The 19,916-nt window shown below is 35.8% G+C and overlaps 1 protein-coding gene across 2 annotated transcripts in view; it reads right to left on the bottom strand.

Moving 5' to 3' along the window:
• The window catches only part of MBIP (MAP3K12 binding inhibitory protein 1), a 44,374-nt gene extending 24,946 nt beyond the window's left edge, over positions 1-19,428 (bottom strand). For both annotated transcript variants that reach the window (XM_060098163.1, XM_060098164.1), the window contains exons 1-8: positions 19,238-19,428; positions 15,474-15,593; positions 13,514-13,738; positions 13,328-13,424; positions 10,557-10,622; positions 10,164-10,316; positions 6,505-6,602; positions 331-369 (exon numbers count right to left, since the gene is read on the bottom strand). In XM_060098163.1, the coding sequence (XP_059954146.1) occupies positions 331-369; positions 6,505-6,602; positions 10,164-10,316; positions 10,557-10,622; positions 13,328-13,424; positions 13,514-13,738; positions 15,474-15,593; positions 19,238-19,366 (927 nt within the window). In that variant the 5' untranslated portion in view covers positions 19,367-19,428. The remainder of the gene's footprint in view (positions 1-330; positions 370-6,504; positions 6,603-10,163; positions 10,317-10,556; positions 10,623-13,327; positions 13,425-13,513; positions 13,739-15,473; positions 15,594-19,237) is intronic.
• Positions 19,429-19,916: the final 488 nt, after the last annotated feature.

Genomic DNA, 19,916 nt, shown 5'->3' with positions numbered 1-19,916 from the left:
AAACATCCCAATCAAAAAATGGGGCAGAAGTGAAGGGATGAGATTTAAATTACTTGAGCATTTATTATTTTTCAGCATTTTGTAACTGATACTTTCTTCTACAGTTAACATCTGGATAGATTTTAATACTTACTTGGCCCATCTGAGTCATTCCACACCCTTAAAATAAAATTATTTCTCTAATTCAACACATTAATTTATGTTGCTCTTTTTTTTTCAGTCCTTAAAACCACAACCAAGTCTGCAACCACAGTAGAAACTTTTATTAATAAGAAAGGTATAAAACCAATCAAACTATTTCAGAAACAAAATAAAAATGTAGTAACTTACTTGAGGTGGTTGAACTTTTCTTCTTTTTCCAGAAAAGTTCTAGATTAAAAGTAAAAAAAAATAAGTAATCAATGCTTAGAAAATCTAAACAATTTTCCTTTATAGAATAGTGAACAAAATAAGGAGAACCCTGGCAGAAATAAAGCCCACAAACTCACCTAGCACTATCTGTAACTAATATCTGCCTTTTTCTACTTTGGAAGTTCCCCTCCAGAGATGATATTAAAGGTATATAATAGTAACATCACAGCAACATGCTTGTCCCTGACTACACACACTTTCCCATTAATTCCCACCTTCTAATGAGGCTGAGTGATTGTGGAAAGAGTTGCTCTGTGGATTTCCTACTTAGTTTCCTTTCTTTAACATTTCTATCCCAGGATACTGAACAAGTGAAGCAGCAATAGACAGAGGGAAACAGAATTTGGAACACCAGGCAAAGGGGTGAAAACACACACCCTTGATTGACTATAATGGACACTGTGGTTGTCTAAGTGAGCAGCTGTCTACTGCTCCTCTATGTGACTCAGAGGAATACTGATTCCACCCCACTGGTCTTGTCAGTGACCAAAATGGGCATGGGCCCAATTCTGGCCAATAATTAGGAGAGTCAGCTGGGGATTAGGGGGAGAACTTCTGGAAAAAACTTCCTCACTTCTAAGAGAAAGCCCTCAAAGGACGCAGTTCTTCTGGACACTGCTGTTATCTGGTTAGGACACCAGAAAGCACTGTAGCTATCTTGCCACCTGCCTGGGGAAACAGCCAACACCAAGCAGAGCTGAGAGAGGAAAGAGCTCAGTTCTTTGACAATCATGATTTAGCCCAGTAAATCAATTTACCCTGAAGATTGCATTCTGCTGAACTTCACATTTTATAAGATTATTTGCATACTGTTAGAACCAGTTTGAGTATAAACTTCTATTACTTGAAGCTGATAACATTCTCACCAACACACTGCTGTGTGTTTTTTAAACCCTGACCTAATGAATTATTTCTAGACTTTGTTCTTAGTTTCATAGAACCACAAGCTCTTGAATGGAAAATTAGTATATTAGTACATCTGACAAAGAAACTGTCAACATAGGTGGCAAAATTTTCTCTTGAACATTTGTGACCACTGAGATTTAGAAGAGAAAGTAAAAATTCTGATTTTCCTTGTGTCAAAAGCTATTTTCAAAGAATACTAAGGTATGCCTCTTATCAGTAGTTTCTAATAAGTGGGAAATCAGTTAAGTGTTGGAATTATTAAATATGGGGAAGAAAACGCCTATATAAACATGCTCCTTCCTGTGCCAAACTGAGCTGGATACCTGTGGTCAGGCCTATGGGCAGGTAAGGGCTTAATGTTTAATTTGGTCACTACTCAGTCGCCTACCTTCCCACAAGGTGGTTTTTTACATCCTGATGAAAATATACTTCCCCTTGTTTTCCTAACAGTTTAATCTGTAAAATATGGACAGTTTCCATGTCACTGAGCAATCAGATTATTAATATATCATGAAACCAAAGTGAGAAGTATTAGAAAAAGGACATCAGTGGCTCAATGACTTAAAAACAGTAAAATGCGGCCTTTGGGGGCTTATTTTAGGTCTGAGCAGAATATTTCAACACGCTGAACACTTAGAAACATATCTGTTGTGGATACACTGGACCAGCTTTAACATTTATTGTTTGGGTACAAGGAAATCTCAATGTAAAAGGCAGAAATTTTAACAAGTCTTGGTACCTGAGAGAAAATATTTGAGAGCACAACACCCTAAACAGCTGGACAGAGATAATTAAAAATTGTCTCTACTCTCCCACTATTTTAAGTTAGCAGGTAATTTATAGCTACATTTATAATGCCTGTGTCCCAAAGAGAAGGTGATTAAACACATACATGAGGTTCAGAAAACCCATGCTCTAAGGAAGCTCAGTGTTAAGGAGGCCTTTTTCATGACCAACCCCCTTCCTTACTTCTAATCAGTTGTTTTTTTTTTTTTTTTTTTTGTGGTATGCGGGCCTCTCACTGTTGTGGCCTCCCCCGTTGCGGAGCACAGGCTCCGGACGCGCAGGCTCCGGATGCGCAGGCCCAGCGGCCATGGCTCACGGGCCCAGCCGCTCCGCGGCATATGGGATCCTCCCAGACCGGGGCACGAACCCGTATCCCCTGCATCGGCAGGCAGACTCTCAACCACTGCGCCACCAGGGAGGCCCTAATCAGTTTTAAAGGGTAACCAATTGCTAAGGGTTACAGGTGGAGTGCCTTAAATGTTTCTTCCCTTCTAGTCCCACTGCCCTGATTCAGACCTTCATTTCTCCCTGGTATGGACAATGACATGTTTCCTAAACTACTTTCTTTGACTCCAAACTCTCTCCAACTCACAACTTCACAATGTCATCAGAAACCCATTCTAGGTTTCTTTCGCAAAGACTTAGCTGTGCCCCAATGACACTGGAATTACAAACAGGTTAATGTGACCTTCAAGGCCCTCCAAAATGTGTTTGCAATTTAATTTTCCAGCCAGACCCACGTGTTCACCTCATGCTACAGGCCCACCATGACCTTCACGTGTAAGTGGCCTGCATGCATGAAGTTGACATGGCCTTCAGGGCTCCTTTCTACCCACACTTCCCTTTAGAACAGGGACTTAACCATTACAGACTAGAGTTAAGATTCCACCTAGTCAGTGCTTTCGAACAAAGTTAACATACTTTAAAAGTCCAATAATTAACTATCAGCCAGGTCCTATCCATTCATTCGCACATTTATTCCATGCCTACTACACTCTGTGTTCAAAGATGAACAAGACACAGTTCCTGCCTTTCAGAGGCTGAAAATATAGTGTGAAAAATAGATGTGTAAACATATAATTATAAGTGATAAGTGCTATAAAATGAACAAAGTGCTGTGGAAATATACCTGTGAAGAACATTACACTTACTGTTTTCAAGGGTCATAATTTAAAATCAGTAAGTAATTCTCTGGAAATACTCATAAAATTGTATCTTTTAAATGGTCTGTAAGCAATGCCCTTAAAAATTTTAAAACATTACCACATTCAAATCTTTCCATGTTGAATGTGATGGGTAAAGATCTTTAGAACTACTACATTAAAACGTGCAACAAATACTAACTTTGTTTTAATTCGTGCTTTACATACATTAACTTTTGTTGGAGTTTTATGTCTGTTTCATAAATGAAAAGAACTTTACATAATCTAGTTTTTTTTTAGGAACCAAATACAATTTATATCTTTTCTCTGTTAATGTTTCCCTTTTCATATGCTGTGCTTCAAGGTTACCCAAAATAATCTCTATCCAACTGTGTCTAGAATTCATCTACATGTGAACCTGGATTAGGCACATTTGAGTTAAAAACTTTTCATAAATTCAATTTCTAACAAAAGTTCAATCCTTAGGAAATTTAATGGGCTCAATTTTCCCTTACTTTCTAACTTTAGAAGCTACATATCTAGTCTTTTCCATAGACTTCTGAGGAATAGATACGTAAAACTATGCAATTGCCATACGTGTACTCCCAGCAAGAGGAAGGTAAGAGCGGTGAATAATGTGCTATGTCGTCTGCAGGGTATGTGTTCATCTCCTCTCACGTGCAAGGACAACCCTAAAGCTGGCTCCATTCTGAACGAGAAGCGCAGCTCCTAGAGATGGCACATTCATCTGTTATGGAAGGGTGGGTATGAAATCTTTGCCTTTGGGTCTGTACCATACATATTCATAGGCCTTAAGGACAGAGTCAATCTGAATGTTTAAACCATGTCAGTGTTTTGTGCTTGTTGCTCGGTATTAATTTGGGTATGTCATTTCCGATACTAATCCAGAAGTGATCCTTCTAATCAAATACAGATTGTTTAATATATTTGGAACTATTCTTTTAAAGCACTAGTTTTGTTACAGATATGACAACCCAACGCATCCATGCCATCCTGTTTATATTTATCACACTTCCTGCCCCTGAAGTTAGTTTCAGACCTTAGGCCTCTGACAGTCTCAGTGTTCTTACCAATTCTATGTTCTCACCTCTACACTGTCTCTCCCAGTTATCTCAAGTGTAAGTCCTACATTTTGAAAAGCTTACCTGATATTTCTATCTGCATATCCTGCTATGACTCTAAGTTCACATTTCACCCAAAAATCTCTCTCTCCAGATTTTATTTCTACCAATGATGGTATAATTTTTCCAACCAGAAACTGGACTCATTCTTGCTCCATGTCTCTTTCCATATCCAATCAATTATCAATATTTGCCAACTTTTCTTTCCTACTGTCTATGGCACTAATCCTTTCTAGTCTCACTCTCATGTCCTTGTTTCAGGATCTCAGTTCACATCTAAACTAGTATAATACTGTCTCCTTATTTTCAGTCTCTCCCTTTTCATATATTTCCCAGAACAGTAACAGATAAATCTTCTAGATAGCACTTGCACAAGTCCCTTCCCTGCTCAAATGATTTCAATAGCATTTAAACTTTAAACTTCTGGGGACAGCATTTAAGGTCCTCTACAATCTATTTCTACCTCCTTAATCAAACATTCTAAACATTCTATCCTGTGTAAAATGGATCCCCCAAAATAAGATTATGATTTAAAGGGCTTATTCTTTTGTTAACTAAATTTAGTGATTGGTGTATGTTAAGCTTTTAAAATCAGAATCAGAGAGAAAAGATAAATGATGGGGCAAGATCTCACTTGAGGCATCTAATACTACGATACTTTCTTGTAAGATGAGCTCTATTGTTAACAAGAATTATATTAACAAGGTATGAAATTGAACTAGAAAAAATAATCTGCCTAGGGATTTCTTAATGAAGGCAGCCTGAATGGGAAAACCTTATGGTATACCGTTGTAGGAAAAGGCATACAATCTCTATGAAGTTTTCTAGGAAGATACAAAGAATAATCCTAGAAGTGGAAAGACCTTTGTAATTATGTAAAACAACCAACAAATCTTCTAAAATTAAAGAAGATAATTGTAATTGTATGACTTATCCATAGATACTTCATAGATGGTTTTTGAAATTAAATAAATGCTAATATTTACTGAGGTTTTACCATGTGCTAGACAGCAGGCTAGGTGCTTGACTGGTATTATCTCATTTAATCCTTGCTTCAGCCCTCAGTACTTTAATAGACATCATTTTATATTTGAGGGAAGTAAATCACTAAAAGTCTCTAAATTATTGAGCTTTAATATTCACTGCTCACTTTGGTTATTCAACTTGCCTTCTTTTGTACCTTACTCTAATACCAATTTGAAACTGGAGAGATTGTTGTTATTCCTAAAATAATTCTAAGCGCATTTTCACCAGTGACTTATAATGATCCACGCTAACTGAGCTATCTTACATAATATTTCAGAAACAGGAGTTTCAGTAAATTTTATTAAAAATTTAGTAAATCAAAATTTTTTTTCACTTTTACTTTAGTTCTAATATGGCATTGCTTTAAAACAAACAAACAAACAAACACTAAGCCCCAGAAAAGGCAGGTGTTATGTATAATCACCCCAGAAGACTGAGGAAATTAACACAAGGAGCTCAGGATGGCTTGTCTTAAACATGCTGATATGACAAAGAAGATGCTTATCAGCACAAATTGTTTTTTTACTGTTGGTAAAAGGGATGAGAATGAATGAATAAATAAATTCTAGAATTGAGAAATTAAACAAATATAGACTAGTCTTTCAGAAAGTCTAGTGGTTAGGGTAAAGAAAAAGATACGGTGGCAGATTGAGGTGTGTGTTTGTTTCGTATGGGGGAGAAATGTAATCGTGTATGAGCTGAGGGAAGGAGTCTGTGGAGAGTGAGAGATTAAAGAGACAGAAGGGACAACAGAGAACAAGGTCCCAGAGACAGTCTTTGTTTTACAAGATAGCAAGTTCAGAGTGACAGGACTCACCACTATTCAGGCTGATTTATTATGCCACAAAAATGGCTTAAGTTTGAGAATTTGGGTAATGTACCATAAAAGTAACCCTTTAAAAAAAAATTGAGTCTATAATACAATATTCAAAATCACAATCTTTAAAGAACTAGGTAACTCTTTACTCAGAACTATGTTCATTCATCACTGAACTATTAAAACAGTGTTTTGCACACAGCAGATCGATGAGTGAATTATGTGATAATGAATCCTAAAATAACATTTATTTCTTACAGACACTTATACTTACTACAGATTGAAAATATTCAGGAGAGATGCCTTCCAATTCAAGGATTCTGTCCTCAAGTTTTTTAATTCTCTGATAAATGTCTCTTGGCACCGGACCACCTAAATACATTAAAAAAAATTCTGAGATACCATGGATAATTCTTTCTTCTTACAATTTTTATTCTTAAAATACCATGCCAAGACACTTATGCAAAAGAATGGGAATTATTTAAACTTAAGAAAATAAGTTAACAAGAGTAAGACAGAATGAAATCTTTAGCAAACATTTTCATAATATACTCTATGGGATATATTATTATACTACACTTCTCCCCAAGCCCCATTTATGCTTCCTATGTTGCTAGGCATTCTGTTTTATGTTAAATTCATTTTACAAGACATTGAATAGTTCCTGTATAGAACTTGTATCTCTGACAGACTCTGACAGTTATTTAGGAGGAGGAAAATGCACAGTGACAACTGACAATTCAATTCAGTGGTTGTAATATGTCATATCATTTTCTTCAATTTATACTTCTCCTTACATGCCATATTTTCTCCTTTAACCCAGAAGAACATTTAAAAGGAGCTTCACCCATATATTTTTTTAACATCTTTATTGGAGTATAATTGCTTTACAATGTTGTGTTAGTTTCTGCTGTATAACAAAATGAATCAGCTATACGTATACAGATATCCCCATATCTCCCCCCTCTTGCGTCTCCCTCCCACCCTCCCTATCCCACCCCTCCAGGTGGACACAAAGCACCAAGCTGATCTCCCTGTGCTCTGTGGCTGCTTCCCACTAGCTATCTATTTCACATTTGGTAGTGTACATAAGTCCATGCCACTCTCTCACTTCGTCCCAGCTTACCCTTCCCCCTCCCCATGTCCTCAAGTCCACTCTCTATGTCTGCGTCTTTATTCCTGTCCTGCCCCTAGGTTCATCAGAACCATTTTTTTTTTTTTTAGATTCCGTATATATGTGTTAGCATACGGTATTTGTATCTCTTTCTGACTTACTTCACTCTGTATGACAGACTCTAGGTCCATCCACCTCACTACAAATAATTCAATTTCATTTCTTTTTATGGCTAATATTCCATTGTATATATGTGCCACATCTTCTTTATCCATTTATCTGTCGATGAACATTTAGGTTGCTTCCATGTCCTGGCTATTGTAAATAGTGCTGCCATGAACACTGTGGTACATGTCTCTTTTTGAATTATGGTTTTCTCAGGGTATATGCCCAGTAGTGGGATTGCTGGGTCATATGGTAGAAAGGATGCTCAACATCACTAATCATAGAGAAATGCAAATCAAAACTGCAATAAGGTATCACCTCACACCGGTCAGAATGGCCATGATCAAAAAAATCTAGAAACAATAAATGCTGGAGAGGGTGTCGAGAAAAGGGAACCCTCTTGCACTGTTGGTGAGAATGTAAATTAATACAGCCACTATGGAAAAGAGCATGCAGGTTCCTTTAAAATACCATAATTCTTAACTAGCAAACTTTCTAGGCAGGGGTATGGTAAAATTAACGTTACTCAAATTTCAAGATTATGATTATATCCCAAATCCTTCCATTTCTTAGCACCTCCAATGCAAACATTCTGGTCTAGACCACCATCATCTCTCCCTGGATTATCACAACCTCCAAACTGGTCTTCTTGTTTCTGCCTTGCACACATAAAGTCTGTTCGCAACACAGCTGCCAGCAATCCTTTTCAAATGTAACTCAGTGTTAGTTCTCTGCTCAAAACCTTCCAACACCTTCGCATTTCACTCAGATTAAAGACCAAAGCCTTTACAATAGTCTGCAAGATCCTATACAATTTGGACATTCTCCCCACATTCATACCATTTCAGCCATTTTTCTGTTATTCAACTAGGCCAAGTACTCTTACAACTTCAGCGCTTGTGATTCTCTCTACCTCTGTATTCACGAGGCTTGCACTTGCCAACTTCAGGTCTTGGCTCAAACGTTACCATATCAGTAAGGCCTTCTCTGACCACACTTTAAAAAATACCACTACTACCACCCCCCCTACCTAGCACTCCCTCCCTATCTTTTTTCCCTTATTTTTCTCCAAACCATTACTACCCCCTGACATTCTGTGTATTTTGCTTATTTATTGCCTGTTTCTCCACTCTAATGTAAGCTCTTAGAGGGCAGAATTTTATGTTTTGTTCATTGGGTATGGCTGTGCAGGTTGTACACTACACAAACCTAGGAAGCATCAGTGCATAGACTGAACAGGTGCTCAATATTTACTAAATGAACAAATATATGATTAAACAATCGTTATGCAATTAAAGAATATGGGTAAATTTTCATATCAAAAGTATCAAGTTGTTAAATATAAAAACTCTAGAAATATGGGGGGATTTTTTTGAGAATTTTTAAATTTTAGGATCTTGGTTGTTCTTGCTTTCAAATAAAGTAAAATGAGTAACTTACTCACCTGACTCTGCTCTTGCTGCTCCCTTTACCTAGAACATCCTCTGCCTCACCTCCCTACCTTTCAAGAACCATTTCAAGCTTCACTGGGTCAACAAAGCACTGCCTGAATCTTCACATGGAGGCTCCTTGTGCCCCACCATACCCTTCCCTCACAGCCCCTTTAACATCCCCCTTTGTCATTAATATTTCTCCCAAACAGATTATAAAGTCCTTGACGCCAGGAACTGTGACTACATCTCAGTATCCCTCCTGTCTAAAACAGTGCTTGGTGTATAGTAGGCATTCAACAGATACTTTTCAAAATTAACTACTTGATACTATTAGATTTAATAAACCAGTCAATCCTGTTATACAGTTTGTATTGTAAATGCATCTAGTTCTGAGAAAGGGAGTCAATTTTAATGCTAATCTCTTACTATCCTCAAAGATTTACTCATTCTCTTATCATCTTCTCCCTCCATCCACAAATACACCAGATAGACTGGACTCAGAAATTCCCTGAACCATATTTTATGCCTTTGTGCTTTTTGCAGATATTTAGAAGATAGAATCAACAGGATCTGGTGACTAAATCGGGAGACTGAGGCTTTGCAGCCAGTTAACATCTAAATTTGATTTGTAGTTGCCACTTACTACCTTGGGCATGCTGCTCTCAAAACTTCAGTTCCTTTATCTGACAATGATTACAGCACCAACATCTCACAAGGGTGCTGTTAAATAGTGAGTTGATATATGTATAATACTTTCAGAGTGACTGGCACTTAGAATTTAGTCAGTCACTTAATAAATGTTAGTCCCCAATGGCACTTATTTATTTATATGCTTATCCTCACTGGAAGATCTTAAAGGGCTAGGGTTACACTTATTAATACTTTTTACCAACACAGTGGGGAATACGAATGAGAGATGGTCATGGTTAAGTTATGAAATTGATGGCAGGAAAAGAACTACATTAGTTTTCAGCTATGACTTTAATAAACTGAGAGTGTCAGGATATTGTTGAGAAGTGTAAGAGGAGGAAGAAGGGCGTAAACACATGAACTGTAAATTCCTTGAGAGCAGGGACTATGCTTTCTTCATTTTTGTACCAATCAGAACAATGTTTTTTGTACATGACAGCTGCTCAATGAAAATTTGGTGACTAAGTGAATCGAATTTCTTTAACCACTTGCAAAGATATATTACAGGACACTGCCCAGCACTCTGCTTACCTGTCTGCAATCGCAAGTGAGCCTCAATGTTTTGTAGTCGTTCTTCTACAGCCTGATTACCACAATCGCGGAGCATGCTGTTAGGTTTATGACCGGACCCTTGAATTCCTTCAGATCTAGTCTGTGGTCCATATGTATTCACAACTCTAGAAACTAAATTAAGAAACTTTTGAGCCTATTAAATTTACATTTCAAAAATCAGAAAGTCTCTCTCCTTAACAGTACTTTATGTTCTTTTCATAACCACAAACCCAAGTACAAAGAAAGGCAAGAGTTTTTGATTTGTTTTAAAATAAATAAAATTTAGATAGGAAAGTGATTTCTATTCCATTTTGCTTATACTCTAGAATAAGCTTCTGCCAGTGATGAAGATATTATATAATGGATACTTACCTTTTACATGACTTTTAAACCCAGGGTAAGGAGTAAAAACAGCATCGGTTCTCGCACAACTATTTTCTAAGGAGAATTCAGATGAGTATAAGTTTAAAAATATTCTTAACTTCAAATGTATGATATTTTGATAACCCTTCAGTAATGCATATTAACATATTACTCATAATCAGAGAATATCATTTTAAATAACAGTAATCAAATTACTATCATGCACAGGATAAAATTTAGTGATCTTTACTCTCTAAAACTTATATCTAATGTTACCTAATTTCCAGATTTATATATAGAAAAGTCCTCAATATCTGGTGGCATAATTTAATTTTTAATGAATACCAATATCCCTAAAAACCATCTGGGCCTTTGGAGAAAATAATTTATATATTATAGAGTTAAAATTTCTAAGCTAAAGAGTCATTATTCACTTTATTTCAACATAGAAATAAACAAAACTCAGTATTTTTACTAAAGTATCTTTTTTAAAAATACAGTTTGTTTTTTTCTTTTTTGTGGTATGCGGGCCTCTCACTGTTGTGGCCTCTCCCGTTGCGGAGCATAGGCTGCGGATGCGCAGGCCCAGCGGCCATGGCTCACGGGCCCAGCCGCTCCACGGCATGTGGGATCTTCCCGGACCGGGGCACGAACCTGTGTCCCCTGCATCGGCAGGCGGACTCTCAACCACTGCGCCACCAGGGAAGCCCAATACAGCATTTTTGATATTACTTACTGATCAAATTAGTGAACATGTAATATAAAGTATTATGCCTTTAACACATTTTTATTTCAGAATACCACACAAAAAAGACCTTGAACCTACAACACATACTTTTATACTTTTCCTAGATTTCCAGTGCTCATCTAAAAAAAATCCCTAATCACAAAAGCTATCTATCTCTTTCCAGACTGCCCTTTCAAAAAACGCAATTTTAAGAATGATACCATGTGAAATTTTGTTCCAAATTTTTTCTAAGCTGAAAAGTATAGTTTCTTTCAAGTTATCTATCAACAAATAAATCATAAAACAAGGGAGAAAGTTGGAATGATATTAACATATAAACAATTCAAATATTATAAAATAATCTTTAAAATGACATTAAGTAAAACCATGCATTGCTGTAAATTTCCTACAAAACTCTCCTTAATTATTTTGTAATAAAAATGGATGGTAAAAGAGATAATGAAGGAAAAGTCTTTTTTTCCCTAGGGAATTTGATTTTTTAAAAAACCCTTTGTTTATACTTTGGTCAATTGAGAGGTATTAAAAGGAACACACTAACACATTACAATACATCTGAATTTTTTCAGTCTAAGTTTCCTTAAGATAGTTCTGCTGACACATCCAACTGTGTGAATAAAATTCCAAACCCACTTATCTTTTATATATAGATACTAGACAGAGTCATTTTCTTTTTCTTTTCTTTTTGAAACACCTGAAAATATGTTTAAAGGGCCATCACCTCTCCATTCTCTTTCTACCATTTCATGGGGCTAAGGGTTAAAAAAAGAAGCTGTCATCCATTCCAGAGCTATATTCCAAATATATAGATTAACTGACCCATTAGAGAAAAATTCAGCATGGTGTGAAGATAGTGAATGTATGAGTGCTAGTCACTCTCCACAGCAATTCTTCCCAACAGTGTTTGGAGCCAGCAAGGGATTGAATGGGCTAAGGAATCCTGCTGAGCATTTCAATTCTTGTCAATTTCTATCCCCTGGTGGTTTATAATAATAGAGTTAGCAGGGAGAACAGAGGAATAACATTAGTGATACATGTGCTTGCCCCTTCAACAAACGCTTTCTCATGGGTAGCTTGCAGTTGGATTGTAGTACCTGAGATTTTGCCACTGCTGCACCTGTTCTGAAAAGCTAACCGTAAAATATACCAAATCTAGAGATACGCATGTATAACGTTAATAGTAGAAAAGGCTGCATTTAGGACCCACCTTGAGCCTATATTATTTCATTATTAAGAGAATCAGTGTATCAATGTGATACGAGTCAATTCTAGGTTCATCTGACAATTGTGTTCATAATAATTAGCCACGAGATATTAGAGGCAACAAGAAAAATGTTCATTCCAATTAGGAACTCTTCTCCATAATTTTTTCTAAGAACTACTTGTTCTGATTATTAGTATGATGCCTGACTATGATCTATGCTAGTGCTTTGCAATTTTGTATTCTGCAGCATATCTGCAGATCTGTAAATATACAATAACATCAGATGGAGACGAAAGGAGAATCTGATGAAAAACAGCAAATGTATGCACTATGAGAGAAAGGAAAAAAGCATAAGACACCATAGTCTTGATGACAAATTGGTTTTATCGTGACATAAAACATTTCAAACAGCTAAGTAGTGAGAAAACTGCTCCCTCTTGAGGAGTATTAACTTTAGTAAGTTCACTTCATGTATTAATATCATAATTTCATAACTACCTTTAGAGACTTGAAATTTATATAGCTTAGACCTTCTTACTAGTGAGCCTGAGACACCCTGCCACCCACACTTTATCTTCATTTCCTGAAGGAACTTTAAAACAATCTTTACACCTGTGGTAAACATTTGCCTTTTTACGTTAGCATTTATTTGACTTTTGGATAACCAAGATGAAAACCATTTTGTATTATTAAACAGAAGGAAATACTGCTGTCTTAGTTTCCAAATAAACCTGTGAAATAATTAAACTGTGTTCTTAATGTTATTCATTTTAAAAAACAAATGAAAGATCATTAAAATCCTACAAAAATTAACTTCTTCTAGGTAGTTACCTTGATTACAATCAATAACATTGCAAAATTCCCTGACGTTGTTTTCATTGATTTCAGCTTGCTTTCTTTCAATAAATGCAGATATTCGTCTGTCAATCTACAAACAATAAGCATGTGTGTCTTAATTCAAACATAGTAAGATTAAAAAAAATACTCCACCCACCCCCCCAAAACCCAACTTCTTACTTCTGCTTTTCCAGCCTTTATTTGAACTACTTCTGGATCAAAATGGATCTGTGTCTTTTTCACATCTCCCAAATCACAATCTTTGTGCATTTCTTCCTCCTGTAGGTCGCCAATGGGAAATTTGGCATTTACTTCATTCTTCTTCCCTGTTTCTGTTTTTCCTATTTCTTCAACAACAGTTGTATTCTCCTCTTTAATCAGAGGCTGAAGTTTTGCTAAAAAAGGCTGAGAACACAATTCCATCTGCTGAGGTTCAAACTGATCAAAATTAATCACATATTTACCATATTTATATAAATTTCTGCTAAGTAAAGGCAATATTCAGTATCAATTAACTAAATTTAAAAGGTTGGCACATCATGCATAGATCTGAGCACATGTAAGTGTTTGTGCTGTTCTCTGCTATTGTGACCAATATCATTTGCTACAAATCTGTTTAAAAAAAAAAGGAAAGAAAAGAAGAAAAAGAAAACCTGAGGAAATTTAAAATTTTCTTTGAGGGAATTATTCTGTCACTCATCTTTTATTTTGTGCCAAATCAAAGCCTCAGCCTCTGGCACCAATGCCACTTAATTAACATGTCATTCAAATGCCTCCTCAGAATACTAAGGCTTAGTATTTTTCCTCCTTAACACGAGAGCCAGTGCTCTCACTCAGCAAAGCCCTGTATTATCACTATATCACTGGAGATTCTCCACTTGAAACTACAGTTGGCCGAAGTAAATGAGAGAGCATAGACATGAAATATATAGGTGTTGTGCTGAGTGAACACTCAAGCTTCTCCTGACATGGCAAGATATCTTCTTGGGTCATGAAATTAAATTTTTAAAAAGAAAACGAACAAGAGCCATAGCTGAAAAGAGGTAGATGCCTATCACCATACTGGAGGGGGAAAAAACCCTGTTGTATAATGTAAATTATACTACCCATTCCCCCCGCCCAGACCCATCCACAATTAGGCCTCAATTGAGTCCTATAGCTCATTGCTTCCACCCTTTAAAACTAGGGTTAACTATTACTTTTAACATGAAACAGAGTTAAAATTTCCCATAAAGTCACTGAATAGAGGACTGAAAATTAAATGTCTACTCCATTAATCAAAACACACCAACACTTGTCAGTGTTCCAATTATTTTTTCATATCTACAATTTTGCTTCCATTATTTGCTATACCAAATACTCTTCTGAATCCTTGTAACATCTTAATAGAAGTAAACTTTTCAACACTTCATATTTTATACTTTGATTAGAGATAAACTGCAAACTTGCATCAATTGTAACTGCAGAGATGTTCAACTGGAAACTAGCAAGGTCATAATACTGTTCAGTTATTGAACTGAAATATTAAAAAATATAACAATATTATTATAAATTAACAATTCAGTGTTGACTTAATATAAAGGATGAATTATTTCAAACTCAAGAAAAAGATGATAAAATAGTGACTGGCTACTTACTAATATGAGACATTAATGTCACAGAAATTACTTTCTTTTTAAAAACTATGCTGAAACTGTTTAATTGCAATAGACACTCCAGGATGTGTCATGCTGGGATAATGCCACTTCTTGAACCACTGAAAGCACTCCATGAGCCTCCAAACTCACCCAAGGCATGGAATCATTATCATAGCATGACACACACCTGCCGTGTCTTATTGCTTAATTATAACCTACCATAGATGCAACTGTATTGAATTTTCAGTGCAAGTCTAGAATTGAATAGAACTGCATTCATTCAATCTTCACACCCACATCAGCCTATTGGGCTATATTCCTGTAATTGTCCTGATCACTATGTAAATTAACAGATTTGGATCCAATCTGGCCGAAGTAACCTTTTATTAATACCACTATTAATACAGTGTTAAGATAGAACTGACAAATACTACAGCTTACAATTTAACTACAATTAATTTCTAGTCTCAATATCGAGTTAGCATTTTTAACATGAAATTTACCTGTAAATATAAAACGTGTTGTTCAAGTGCACTAAAGAGCAAAGCAGGCTGGAATGCTGAGAGGCTCTGGAGCTTGTTCCAATCGATTGTAATTTTCACCACATCATCTCTGATGTTAAGCTTCAAAGGGGCAAACCAGCAACATCACAAAAAATTACAAGATTAAGCTGTACACATGGGATTGTCCAAAAATAAGATTTCTATAGAATAACACACCATTTAGCTCAAAGTTCTCAAGTTTTCAATCATACATAAAAATGCTCTACACCTAGTTACCACTTTAAAAAGCCAAAAAACGTGAAATTTTCATAAAAAAATAGAATGACACCTCACTCTAATTCTATTCTTGGGTGTGTGTAACGGGACCATCTTTTTCGATAATTCATTATCTAAAAAACTTTGGATAAGGGTCAAAATAGTCTTGTCCTACTCAGAATCCTACTGCTTCTAGCTCAGAGCAGTAAACAGAGGGGGTAGGTACCTTTATGAAAGTTCTGATATACACATTTTTTTGTTAAATATGCACATAAATACATAACTGAAATATATCATTCCTCTGATGTCTTCTGAATCACATTTTTATTATTTTCAATTTTAACCAATTTTAAAAATAATTTAAAAATCAATTCATACATTTATATTCATACATATTATAAAGTCTAGTGATACATGGCAATGTGTTTATCTACTTCAAATAAAAATTAAACTATTATTTAGCTGCGGAGATCTGAAATTGAAAAACAAATACTCTTCCACAATAGTGAAATAAATAGCCAGAGACTGGATGGAAAGACCAAACTTACTGCTAAACAGTATTTTCTAGTAAAGTATGAGGGCTCATTGTATGAAAATTTCTTATAAATTGCCTATCCGTGACCTATTACAATAAAATTATATACAGAAAACTACCAAGAACCTGAATATAAAATTAATATCAAAATGAGTGAAGATTTTAGAGGGAAAGCCTCCATCTCTAGTCTTTCGAGTGAATAAAAGTGAATCACTGTAAACTTTTCTAGGGACACGTGTTTATATGGATATACTACATCGCAAAATCAAGTTAACTTATTTTTTCAAAAATCATTTATTTAAAATTAGTCATGTTTTCTACAAAATAAAGACAAGTGTTACATTAGTTCAAATACAGATCTTATAAATTGTGATTGTAATAAAACAAAAAGATAAACCAATGTACATAGAACCGAAAAGATCCAAAGTTCCCAAAAAAGGCACTGTATGAATGAACACTATATGACAGAAGTTTACCACCCTTTGACCAGAAATATTTAAAGTCCATATTAGACAAGTGTAAAGAAATAAGTTTTGTGTAGCTTGCACTAGCAAAAATTAGTTTACATTATTTTAACTAAGGTTTTATATTAAGATAACCACATTAATCTTAATTTACATTATTTAATTCCTATAAAGATTTCCTTAGAGAACAACTTATGCATGGAAGTAAACTATTACTGTACTTTTACAGTTCTCAAGAGATCTATAGTCTATTATAACAAATTTATGAATACAGTTTGGGGATAATGCAGGCAAATCCTCAACCAAAGCAAAGCAGCAAATTTTCTAGAGAAAATAATAACTTATAGAAATTAAATTTAATGTTTGGATCATATTCTCATTTCAATTCAGCAGAATTATGTAAGCTCTCAAGTGCAGTTAAAGATACTTGGTCTTTTAAGAAAATCACATAATAATGTCACAAATTAACTTTAAAACTATCCCAATACATCCAACTATTATTAACAAATTCCCTGTTAGTAATATGAATTCTCTGTATTTTTACACTATAGAACTTGTAAATCGTTCACTCAAAAATGTATTAGTCTGCCATTAATATGGTCTATTTAAAATATGTATTTCAGTAAAAACTTTATTAAATTAATATGAAAATCCAAGCTAACAATAAATATTTCTTCAGCTTGGTAAAATGGACCAACCAGAGGTAAGCAATAAAGTTAAAATTAGAAAATTGGAAATCTGGGATAAAAAATACTTTTTAAACATTCCACTTTATGTTTCCTATTGAGGAGAGCTAATAACACAATGATACTATACAGAATAAACAAGGCATTTTACAACATACATTTTTAAAAATTCCTTAAACTTGTTTTGAAAGGAAATAGTGATTTCCACCAAGGGCAATTTTATAAGTATAGTACTCGGGCTTTAATTCTTTAAACAGTACATCTCGAAATATAAAGAGTATTACCAAGTTGGCTAGCATTTAATTGATGAGATGATCTTATTTTTTGACACTTGTATAAATGGTCCTTTCACTCTGTCATGAAAACTCACCAAATATTTGCTCTAAACATTTTTGACAGGTGACATAAGTAAATTTTAATCACATCTCTACTTTTATCTACAGAATATCTGAATGTTTAAAATTTTTAAATGAGTTTTAAAAATTCAGTATACAAACGATTTCAAAAGAAATGTTTAAATTATTTCTTAATGTTATTTTTAAAAAGTATCTCATCAGTGGGGGGAAAAAACTTGTGTAAACTATAGGTCAGTATAAACTTTTTTCATCTTGATATTAGGATATTAAAAAAAGCCTTAAAGTTCCAATGTCCACGCCATAGAAAATTCTCAAACTTTTAAACCATTTACAGGTCTTGAGTCTGAGACTGAAATAATATGTCCCCAAGTCTTAAAAAAAAAATGTTTAAGTCCTTGACAAACAGGTGAGTTTAAAACTTTTAGCCAATTCTATTAATAATTGTTCCATTACACCAAACTGAATGTTTAACTTAGAGTAATGCTCTTTTTAAGTTAGAACAAATATTAGGATTTTAAAAAATATTTAAATAACGTTTTAAGAGACTGATTCTCCATCCACCCAAGGCTTTTAAAAATAATTTTCACAAGTCAAACGCTCTATTTTCATAAAGGAAGTCACCATTATCTTCAACATAAATGCCTAATCCCGTGTAAGATTTTAAAAATCTGCTTTTTAAAAGCAGACAAACATATTTTCAAGTTGTTTCTCATTTAAAATTTGCTTTGCACTTTACATCATGAAACGAAATAGTGACTTGAGTGTAAGGAGCACCTTTATTTAAACCCGATTTTATTATGACATTTCTACAAAAGCTATTTATCAGCCAGTTAAACTAGTTAATAGCTAAATTATTAAACAACAGTTGTGATACAAACAGTATCGACCATGGATAACTCAGCCAACTTTACGCTATGAGTAGTTTAGATTAATTCCTTTTCTCTTCCTCCCCGTTTTAAAGGGGAAGAGATGCAAGCAACGGCCAGAAAGAAAAAAGAAATAAACAGAAGCAAGTGACTCATAAGAGGAAATCACCCAAAAAAGGCGGAGAGAGAGTTTTTCCAGAAATCGCAGGCCGTACTAACCTATCAAGTTCTATAATGAATGAACTGGAAGTAAAAGGAGCCTGAGCGCCAGGCGCCTCCCAAACCCTCAGAGAAGCTTCTCTGCATCCATTCTCTCCAAGCCTGTTCATCTCCGAGCCGGGTTTTCACTTACACTAGCCTCACTCACTCTTGGGGAGAACAGTTGCAAGGAAATCTAGCCTGCAACCGGCCGTGAACTAACCCGCGCGGCCATCCTCACTCACACCGCAGACGGCTGGGCCCGAGCTCCTCCCCCGGCCTCGGCTACTCGCGCCGGGTCCCACATTCCGCAGGCCTCCGCTGCCCCCTGCCTCCGCTCGAGGAAAAAGGGGGGGAGGGGCTAGACGGTTCCCAGACCCCTACTCCCACAGACCACCACTCACTTGTCCAGCCAGGGTATGCAAGGAGCGAAAGACTTCGCAGACCACCTCTTGGGAGAGGTTGGGGCTGCAGCTCCGCTCTAGGCTCCTGTCAACGACGGTCGGGCGACTAAGCTCAGCGTCAGTAGCCATGACACTTTCGTAGGCCGCCCCCGCCAGCACCGAAGAGGCCTCACAACTCACCCCACCCTCCCCTGCTTTGGTCGCTGCGCGATGATGTAAAAGCACTGCGTCTCTTTTAGAGCGGAGCTTTGAGCACCCGCCCCCTCTATGTGACTGACAAGCACGTGCACCAATCAGGTGCAGCTACAGGGTTCCGCAGAGGACCCTGAGCGGATGACTGCGAACTTGCGCGAGGTTAGCTACAGTATTTCAGATAATGATTGGAGTCGTTATCTAATGAGGGTTAGCTTCTTGAACCCTCATTAGTTAGTTAACATCATTAATTCAACATAAATTAGTTATCATCACTAATTTTTCATGCGAGGAAGAGGATATAAAACAAGAAAAAACTTTTATGCCTCATTTACCATCAAGGGAATTATATTAATTACTTTAAATCTGCAAAATAATTCTGTCGAGTTTTAAAACTGATAAATCAGTTTCTATTCCCTGGGTACTACGGTAGAGACGCTCATCCTAAAACTGTTTCAAAGAAGTGAAACACTGTCAATCTGATTCT

Source organism: Mesoplodon densirostris, chromosome 4 (genome assembly GCF_025265405.1).
Source record: "Mesoplodon densirostris isolate mMesDen1 chromosome 4, mMesDen1 primary haplotype, whole genome shotgun sequence".
Classification (NCBI taxonomy): domain Eukaryota; kingdom Metazoa; phylum Chordata; class Mammalia; order Artiodactyla; family Ziphiidae; genus Mesoplodon; species Mesoplodon densirostris.
This window is presented reverse-complemented; position numbering and strand designations above follow the sequence as displayed.